We start from the raw sequence: 9,973 nt of genomic DNA, 5'->3' as shown, positions 1-9,973 counted from the left end.
ATACTTTAATGGCAGATACAAGTATTGGGCATTGGTCACAGTTTCCCACTGAGCTCTGGGACAGAAAAGGAGCTGTGTGAAAGCAGCCCTGCTGGAAACCATGGGCTGGCCTTTGATTCACGGAGATCCACCTGCCTCTGCTGGCATGAAAGGCAGAATAACTGTACAAAGGCTAAGAAGACAGAGAATGCAAGCCATGTGCATACCGCCGTGAGAGAGAGCAAGCCTGCTGTTAGTGAGGAATGCCCATGTTCCAAGGACAGCGAGGACCTCACTCACCTTCTGCCAACTTCCCACCACTAGGCAGGCCGTTTCCTTGACGCGGTGCGAAGAAAACGCCACCTCCTAATTTTCCCGGTGTCATCTCTGATCACTGCCCTTGAGTGATAAGCTCTGGTGGCAGGTGCCTCCTTAATTCTGCAGTCCTTCAGACCACCCTACCTGCGCCAGCTCCATTGTTACTCCTCTGTCTGCCCCACCTCCAACACTTTCCCAGTGAAAGCCTGGCTGACCTCCTTTCCCAGCCACCGAAGAAGAGCGGGTTCTCTCCCAGATTCTGACAGTTTTTTTTTTCCTGTTACATTCAAAAAGTAAATACTTAGCACATCAGAAAGTAAATAAAAAACCAAAAATTGAACGCAGATTCGAAGGGAGGTGAGCGTGATTACATGCATGGGGATGCTCTGGCGGGGAGGTTTTCTTGGATTGGGCACGTTCCTGTTTCCCTTGAGCATCTGTGGATTTACCCAGAAGGGTTTCAGGGTGGCAGTTTGCAGTGCTATGGTGTAGCCCAGTGCTTTAGTGCTGATGCCTTCAGCTCATTAACTCTTCAGGTCCCAGGAGCTGCGGTCCTCTGTTGTGTGAGGAAGGAGAGAGGAGAATTGCATATCCTACTCAGTAACACGAATTGCTGAATGGTCTTATTAATAGAAAAAAAAAACCAAACAAACCCAGAGCCAGATATTGGGGTGAAAACTGAAAGATCAGAGAGACAGAACAAGCCAGCCACGTTCTTACCTCTACAAAATCCTCAGCCCCAAGAGCGAGACTTCCTGTTTACTCACACCTTATATTCCTTTCTGTGCCCTGCCATCTTCCTTCCTTCTGAGTGCTAGGATTAAAGTCATGTGCCACCATGCCTGGCTCTGTTCCCAGTGTGGCCTTGAACTCACAGAGATCCAGATGAATCTCTGCCTCCCAAATATTAGAATTAAAGGCGTGTGTTACCACTGCCTGACCTCTATGTCTAATCTAGTGGTTGGCTTTGTCCTCTGATCCCCAGGCAAGCTTTATTGGGGTACAAAATATATCACCACACTACTCCTGTTATCTCTGAGGTTTAGTTAGAGCCATAGCCTACTTCATCTGGAAAGGACAGATTGTCTAGATGGCATTTCCATCTGTGGAATCCATAGGTCCCATAGGCCCCAAGGCAACTGGCTGTTAGTTTTTCTGTCATATGTGTAACAGACAGTAAAGAGCAGCTATGTTCCAGGCACAGTGAGAGGCACTGTAAATACGGTATGATGGAGATAGTGTTCCTGCTTGAGGTACAGGAGATCAGCCTGCATCAGATACCATCTTTCACAAGGGGTGCCGTAGAGTCCACCTGGGCCACCATCACATACCATGGACTCGTTTCTTCCTTCAGTTCTAGAGGCTAGAAGGTTTAGATCAAAGTCTAGAGGGTTCAGCTTCTCATGGAGGCTCCTTCTCAACTGCAGATGGCTGTCCACATGTCCCCATGGCCTTTCAGCGAGGCCAGGGAGATCGTGGGAAAGAAAGAACGTTTAGCACTTCAGATTTTTGGTGTCTCTTCTATAGCAACACCATCCCATCAGCTCAGCACGCCCCCATTATGACCTAATTTCTCTTTAACTGACACTTGTTTTCCGTGACAGTTACAATGGGGCTTAGGGATTGGTCCTATGGAGGAACCTATAGGGAGCGGCCGGTAACAGGCGGATGATAGTGTCTTGTTTGCCGAGGTAGACAGCATCTGTAGGGATGGCAATGGGCTGAATTTTGAGCACATGCAGAGTCATTTGCTGTGTGACGGGCAAGCATAGCCCCAGCTGGAAGAGGCTGGTAGACTAGCCAGTAAGCAGTCATCCTTCCGGAGAAAAGGAAGTTACCACAGCAGCACTCTGGACCAGCTACAGCTTTGACCAATAGTACAGCTCTGGTCCACCAAGCTAGTGAGTCTTTGTAAAGTGGAGCTGTGTGACACAGGTTTCCTGGACAGTATACACGTCACCCAATTTCTATAGCAACTGCGTCTTCCTGTCTCCTGCCAAGGTGGTTACTTGATTCAGTAACCGTCAGAGTCTGCCTGTCCTTGAAATGTCTCGAGAAATAACTGTCCCTCTTGTTCTGCAATGGTGGTGTGAGATGAGGCTGGCTAGGAGCGGAGTTCTTGCCCTGCTGTTTCCTTCTTTATGCCCGTAATCTTCTGCGAGCCGTACACCTGGCCCGCACTTGTGCTAACAGCCTCTGATGTGGGAGGGGGTGTTATCGGGAGGAGGAGCTGTCACAGATCTCTGAGACAATGGATTTGAAACTGGTGGCATTGGTCTGTGCTTTGTTGCTGGAACCCGGTCTTTTGGGTTTTCACTGTGGCTTAACGGTGGCCAGAGAATAGTTTCTTCAAAGTAGGGATGGAATTACGTTCAACTTCGTTGTAATCTTACTTAGCCCCCCGTGGTGATTGCAGCAGTAGAGTAGTGATTGGTTTGGGATGAACTAGAATGAAATATATATATATATATTCCAAAAGAAAAGGGAAAGATGGTGTTATCATCTCTTGGCAATTGTTTCCCTGGTATATTTCCACATTTGTGCAGTGTATAGGCCAGAGTCCACAGTCTTACTTTTCTGTGCCAAAAGACAGAAGCAGGATCCTAGCCCCATGGCCATAGGAGCTGCTGGCCTCAGGGGAATGGGGGGAGAGTGGGACAGGATGGTAGTCAGAAGGTTTGTTTGCCAAGTCATTCTCCCCCGTCTAGACCCACTAATCCTATCTTCACATAAGAACTGTGGTGTCCTGGCTCAAATCAAAACGAAAGCCTTCTTATGTCTCCAGTCGGAAGTTGCTGTTGCTTGAGGAAGTGGGCAGGAAGGCCCACACCTGTGATGCCTGGAAAAGCGGCAGCATGCATCATGGGCATCAGAGGGGCATCAGCCCTCCGCTTCCCCCACCCTGCTCCCTTGCACACACTGTGGAGGAGTTTCTGAGCAGATTGCATTTACAGATGTCTCAGTGGCCACTCAGCCAGACTGTCTGCGCTGCTGACGCCGCAGTCCCTGTATGGGACTCTGCTCAAGCAGCCTGTGTCTGGGGCGCTGCGCAGGATGCCAACGTTTCCCCAGCTGTTCCCGTGAGGACAGTCGGTTGTCCTCTCCCCCTTCCTGTGTGCTCCCCTTCATGCCAGGCTGCAAACTTTGCTTCTCCATCATCAGAGCATCCGTCTGAAGCACTCTCCTCAGCTGGGAATCGCTCCCTGACTCTTATCGGGCAGGGTTATAGGTCCTCTGCTTGTAAGAGAGAGCAGTCTTACAAAATCTGAATCTCCAGCTCTCAGAACAGTGGCAACAGAGCAGCATCTGGAACTGAATGGATGCCTTAATAGGCTGGTGATACCGATTGCTAGCATCGCGGCAGAGGCAGCCAAGGAAGAAGGCTTACCGTTGCTCTAGGTAAATCACTGAGCATCCAGGAGCAGCAGCCCCGCGAAGCGTATGATCCCACCAGGAGAGAATTGACTGCATTTCCAGGAAAGAACACGGAGGACAGCCCCATGTGTGAGTAATCCCTCCAGTGGGAAAAGCTAGTTATTCTAACCGTGTGTGCTCTCCGACCACAGCTCTGGTGACTGAATCTCGGTGGGCTCTGCACAATGCCTGGCTAGGACTTTCCTTTGAAGGGCTTGTTTGGAGTAGTGCGTTGGGAGGAGACTAAATGTGGTAGCTTTCAGATATTGACCGGCACTGGGAGAGTTGGTTGTAAATCTGCAATAAAGTAGCAAAATCAAACCTCATAGACCCTTTGCTGTATGAAGCAAAACAAAAACAACAACTATTGCCTCACAGGTGAAGCATCTGTGGAATTCTCTGACCCTTGTGATGAGAGACAAAAGAAACTGCGGACTAGGGAGCCGTGAATGCAGAAGGGGTAGGGCTGGGAGGGAAGGAGGCAGCGGGTCTCTGGAGTCCACCCCCACCTGCGTGTGCTGTGCTCTGTGTGGACTTACTGTGTGTCTGCTTCCTTCCTGCCTGAAGAACCGGCAGCAAGTTTGCCTTTGAGTTTTTCCCTCCGGAGCACTGTGCAAATGAATCCTGTGACAAAGGCTGTGATTGACAGGTGCGAGGCAGACAGATTGCTCACTTCCAGCAGCAAGACTATGTTGATTGATGACTATCAAATGGGAAAGGAGGCTTGGATTTAATGAGAGGCCAAAGCTGTGACAGCCAGGGCACCCAACAGGTTAGCAGTGAGGACTAACTCAGGCTGCAGACTGGTCACGCCCTTGCATTTCCTTCCTCTCGGGAGTTCTCCATCCCTCCCTCTCCCTGCCTGCCTCCTGTCTGGCCTAGTTTGCTGGTTCCCAGACAGGGAGCAGAGCATCCTCTCACTCTGAGTGAGGTCGTGAGGGGAAACAGGAAGCAGAGCAGACTCGGCATCCCAGTCCCCATACAGCCACCCTTTGTATAAAGCGTCTGCTGGTGTAGGTCCTCACAGTGACATGATCCCTGCCCTGAAATTGAGGATGACTTTGAGATGTCCAAGTGCGAGGGGATGGTGTTAGCTGCAGATAGGAGCTGGTAACCCGGGGTGGTGTTACTGCTGCTGATCTTGCAGGCAGTTTTCTGAGCCAGCATGCTGGGGGTGATGAGGCATATCCAAGATCTGTTGTGAATGACCGCTGTCCTGCAGGTGTGTGGGTGGTGTTGTGGGGCGGAGGTAAAAAGGGTTCTTATGTAGCTGCAACAGAAAATAAAATAAAATGGCATTGCTAGTTGACGAATATTTTCTCACCAATGGAGTGTTTTTATGTTTAAAATAAAATAGTGATGGTGGCTGGATTTGCAAAGGGCTGTTTACCCAGTAATTATCTAAGCAAAGCTTTCTCAGCCTACAGCTGTAACCATAAGAACTTCAGGCTTTAGTCTCATTGTCTGAGGGCGTCATCTGTTGCATGAGATGGGTGGCTGGGATGGGAGTGGCAATCAATTTAGCAGAAGCTGGTTGGACCTTGTGTCTGTTGCTAAGGGTGCTGGATCTCTGTGGCTATGGGGCTAGAGACAGTGAGAGTGCAGCTGAGATGCTCACCTTTTTAGACAAGTTTTGGAGTAGACTGGGTGGAATTCAGCAGTGACGATAAAATGTGTATGAAGAAGGCGGTCTTTGATTCAGATAGCCTTTGCAAGAAAGGTGCTGGAAGGAACAGGTGGAGATGGGGTGGAGATGAAGCCAAGTGCACAGAGGTAGGAAATGGATAGATGAAGGGAGAGGTGGGAGGGAGATCTTTCAGGAACTGGTGGCTAATGCTGTGCATTTTTCCTGCATTTGGCACAGAGTGATTTTTCAGTATTTAAGCTGAAGGAGCGACAAATCAGAGCAATGTCTGTGAATGGAACACATCCCACCTGCAGAAGAAGAAACAGTACACTCTGTATTGATAAAGACAAGCCTCCCTCAAATGACAGTGTGTGTGTATGTGTGTGTGTGTGTGTGTGTGTGTGTGTGTGTGTGTGTGTAGGTAGGAGATAAAGCCCCAAATGTAGTCGTGTGGCTTTGGGCCCTTCCAAAGGCGTTTCTAGCTGTTTCTCTCACTGCTTTGAGTCCTAACTCTGTTCTTTCATTGGGCAGGGAATGTAACTTTGTGGGAGCACACTTGCCTGGCATGTGACAGGCCCTGGGCTCGATGCCCAGCACAGGAAGGGAAATGCACATCACCCTCTCCAGACTTGTACTTCCGGTGACCTGGTGAGCGAGAGCAGGCTGGCCTTGCCAGGTCCCTCTCTCTTTCCTTATTATCTTTTGCCCGTATCTAGGGCAACAGATGGAGAACAATATGAAATGTGATAATAAAGAGATTGGGGGTAGGTAAGAATTATCGTTCTAAAATTACAGTGTTTACATCTGGCTAGATTTCTTATAATGAAATGCCGTTTTCACTCCCTACTGCTGTGAGAGGAGAGTTGGTTGGTGTCTGTTCTGTGTGTGAGATTCTATCTACCCCAGCCTCTCAGGGTAGTTGACCACATGGCCTGAGATTGAAATGATCATCGAGTTTCTGGAAGCAACTATGAAAGATGCCCTTAGATTCTTGAACACCAAAACGTGATCCACTGTTGGGGTGAAGAGTGGTTTTCCTTTGCTACAGCATTTTCTTTTTCTTTCTTTCTTTCTTTTTTTTTTTTTTTTTGGTGGTGGTGGGGGCGGGGGAGGTGCAGGAGACTGAACCCAGGTCTTCAGGCTTTGCAGCAAGTGTCCATTCCTGTTGAGCCATCTCCCTGGCAACTATAAACGTGTTTTAAAATGCAAAGATGTCCTTCTTCCTCCTTCTGCCTCAGAATTGAAATCAGTACCCCTGACTTGGTTTGTTCTAGGGATATTCCCAGGGCTACTTGCGAGGAGTTTAGAGTTCCGTTCACTTTGGGCCTTCCATGAAAGGAGGAGCTTAAGTTGACTGTAGTTCCTGCCTCCAGACCACTGCACAGTGAGGCTTTGTCCTATGTGGTGGAGGGCCATTTATGTCCCTCCCGTGTAGCATGGGAGTGTGGGGTGTTTGTGGAGGAGGTGTTCCTAGACTGGCAGCACCAGAACTGGCTGCACCGAGTGAGGAATCATTTTCTTCACAAGGTGGAGTGTTTCGTCAGTTTGGAACTGGAGTCAGCCTGCAGCCTGTGCTCAGAACTCTGCGTTCTCTGCTCCAGAACTCAGAAGGCTACACTATTTTCAGAAAGTAAAGGATAAAGAAAATCATGTACACTCTGTGTGTGTGTGTGTGTGTGTGTGTGTGTGTGTGTGTGTCTTCTCAAAGAGACACCCTGCTTACCATGGTTTCTGAGTACATGTTAGCCATGGTGGAGTCATAGGGACCTGGCCCACAAGGCTAAGGTTGATCGTTCACAGTATATGTTGTTATGTATATGACCAGCAAGTGTCTAGGGATTCATATCAGTCCTCTTTTTTTTTTTTAGTTAAAAACAATTAATTAAAATATAATTACATCATTTTTCCCACCTTCCCTCCCCGTGTTATATCAGGCCTCTTTACCCAGGGCAAAAATGCAGCCTCTCAGCCGGGCATGGTGGCGCACGCCTTTAATCCCAGCACTCAGGAGGCAGAACCAGGCAGATTGCTGTGAGTTTGAGGCCAGCATGGTCTGTAGAGCAAGATCCAGGACAGGCACCAAAACTACACAGAGAAACCCTGTCTCGAAAAACAAAACAAAACAAAACAATGCAGCCTCCCAGTTCTGCCCACCTTGTGGAGAATGGTCCTGAGGAGGGAGGAAGTGGAGAGACTGCCACACTCTGCTGCCTTTCACTCTGAAATGCTGTGGAAGCATGCTTTTGATGTCTTGGCTCTTCAGTTTTCCTCCCCTGTCCTGTGCACCCAGAAGAACACCCTGAGGTCAGCAGAGGTGTGGTCTGTCTGTCCTTGTGTGCTGAGTGGCACTGATGGCCGCTTTGTTTTGTGACCCCCCTAGGACCTGAAGATGGAGTAGGAACAAAGGCATCCCCCGTGATTCTGAGCACCTTTCCCTGTGGACTCCAGCCCTAGCCAGAGGCTGCATGTGGAGCTGAAGGCACTGACCTGCTGCCTTCCTGAGAACCCCTTCCTCTCCTAATTCATGAGCCAGCAGGATGCGGTCGCTGCGCTTTCAGAACGCCTGCTCATAGCTGCGTACAAAGGCCAAGCGGAGAATGTGGTTCAGCTCATCAACAAGGGTGCCAAGGTAGCGGTTACCAAGGTAACAAGGAAAAATGCCATAGCTATTCTCTGGGAACAGCTCACCTCTTGTCTGCAGAACTGTTGTTTGGTTCATAGTTTTTAAAGAACTGGCTTTGGTAAAGAGATGGAGGCTTGGGAAGAAACAAGAGGCATTGAAAATGTTTTCATTGTCGTCTTTCAAATGGAGCGTTTGTAACGTGCATTTGACAGTCTTTAAAATCACATATGACCTTTCTCCATCTACCTTTGTAGCCAGTGGACAGGATATCTCTTTGGAGAAGTTCCTGCACAGAGGCTGACTAAACAGTGAGCTTGGGGGTGGGGTGGTAATCATGTTAGGCAGGCCTTCTAGCAAGGCGGACCAGCCTTTGGTCAGGAAGCCCCTGCCCTAGTCTCATTGTCTCATCTGACGGCTTGGACCAGATGACTGTCGTTACTACGGTGGGCTCTGTTCTCATGTGGGCTTTGCAAGACATCGCTCTTCCGTCATCGGCAGATGATAACAATGGCAGATCGGGGACGTTTGGTCGAAGGAGTTTTATAGCAAAACCCCAGGAAAAGTAGGCCCTGGCCAGATGTGGTTGTGCCAGCATTAGGGAGGGAGAGGATCACAAGTTTGAGGACAGCCTGGGCTACATAAATAGTCTCAAAAATAAGCAATAAATAAACCAAACAAAAAACGTCAGGCCCTGCATAGTTGATGCAGACTTACCCAGCTGCTAGTCACTGTGAGTACCATAAAGCCCTGGAGAGTATTCTCTTCTCACCCCCACTTTGGAGATAAGAAGACCAAAGACATTTCTGCCCAGGCAGAAATGCCCCTTACATCCACGGTGCCCCAGTCCGAAGCTCTCTTGCCCTCCTGTGATGTGCAGATGGAGATATGGCATCATCTGTTAATATCTATGACTTTTTGGGCCAGATATTGGTCAGTCTCAGCCACTCATATGCATTTGAGTTCCTGCCCTTTGAGCACACAGGGAGAAGTTGTGTGAGGCAAGCCAGAGAAAGAATTCAGGACCTGTCCATGTTCCTGCTCTAATCTTGGACTTCCTTTTGGGAAATAAATTTCTGTTATGGCAGCCTGAGCACACCAATACAACCACATTCTAATGTTAGAAAACTTCCGTCGTCCAGTAAAAGACTGTATATCCATTCACTGCCTCCCTATCTCATCAACTATGAATCTCCTTTTCATTTATGAGTCTTTTTTCCTTGGATGTTACATAGAAATGGAATTACATGATGTCCTGGCTAGTTTTATGCCAACTTGACACAAGCTAGAGTCATTAAAGGAGGGAGCCTCTATTGAGAAAATGCCTCCATAAGATTGGGCTGTAGGCAAGCCTTTAGGGAATTTTAAATTTTTATTTATTTATTTTTATTTATTTGTTTGTTTTGGGTTTTCAGGACAGGGTTACTCTGTGTAGCTTTTAGAGCCTTTCCTAGAACTCACTCTATAGCCCAGGCTAGCCTCAAACTCACAGAGATCCACCTGCCTCTGCCTTTCGAGTGCTGGGATTAAAGGCATGCTTCACCACCTCCTGGCCAGGGCATTTTTTTAAATTAGTAATTGATGGGAAAGGGCCTAAGTCATTGTGGGTGGTGCTATCCCTGGACTGGTGGTCCTGGGTTCTAGAAGAAAGCAGGTTGAACAAGCCACGTGAGCAAGCCAGTAAGCAGCTCCCCTCCATGATCTCTTCATCAGCTCCTGCCTCTGGGTTCCTGCCCTGTGTGAGTTCCTGTCCTGATTTTCTTTGATAAAGAATAGCAATATGGATGTGTAAGCCATATAAACCCTTTCTTCCCCAACTTGCTTTTTGTCCCAGCAATAGAAACCCTGACTAGATGTATGGCATATGGTCTCCTGTTGTGATTTCATTCATGGAGCATAGTATTATCAGGAGTCATTCTTGTCGCAGTGAATGGCACTTCATTCCTTTTTACAGCTGAACAGCAATTCGTAGTAAGCACACATAGTAGTCCCCTTTGTAGCGTGAATCCTAAAGG

At 48.4% G+C, this 9,973-nt stretch overlaps 1 protein-coding gene across 1 annotated transcript in view; it reads left to right on the top strand.

Moving 5' to 3' along the window:
- Ankrd6 (ankyrin repeat domain 6) overlaps positions 1 to 9,973 on the top strand; it is a 181,031-nt gene that overhangs the window by 112,919 nt on the left and 58,139 nt on the right. The window contains exon 2 of the mRNA XM_059254077.1: positions 7,719 to 7,982. Within this exon, the coding sequence (XP_059110060.1) occupies positions 7,863 to 7,982 (120 nt within the window). The 5' untranslated portion in view covers positions 7,719 to 7,862. The remainder of the gene's footprint in view (positions 1 to 7,718; positions 7,983 to 9,973) is intronic.

Source organism: Peromyscus eremicus, chromosome 2 (genome assembly GCF_949786415.1).
Source record: "Peromyscus eremicus chromosome 2, PerEre_H2_v1, whole genome shotgun sequence".
NCBI classification, from domain to species: domain Eukaryota; kingdom Metazoa; phylum Chordata; class Mammalia; order Rodentia; family Cricetidae; genus Peromyscus; species Peromyscus eremicus.
This window is presented reverse-complemented; position numbering and strand designations above follow the sequence as displayed.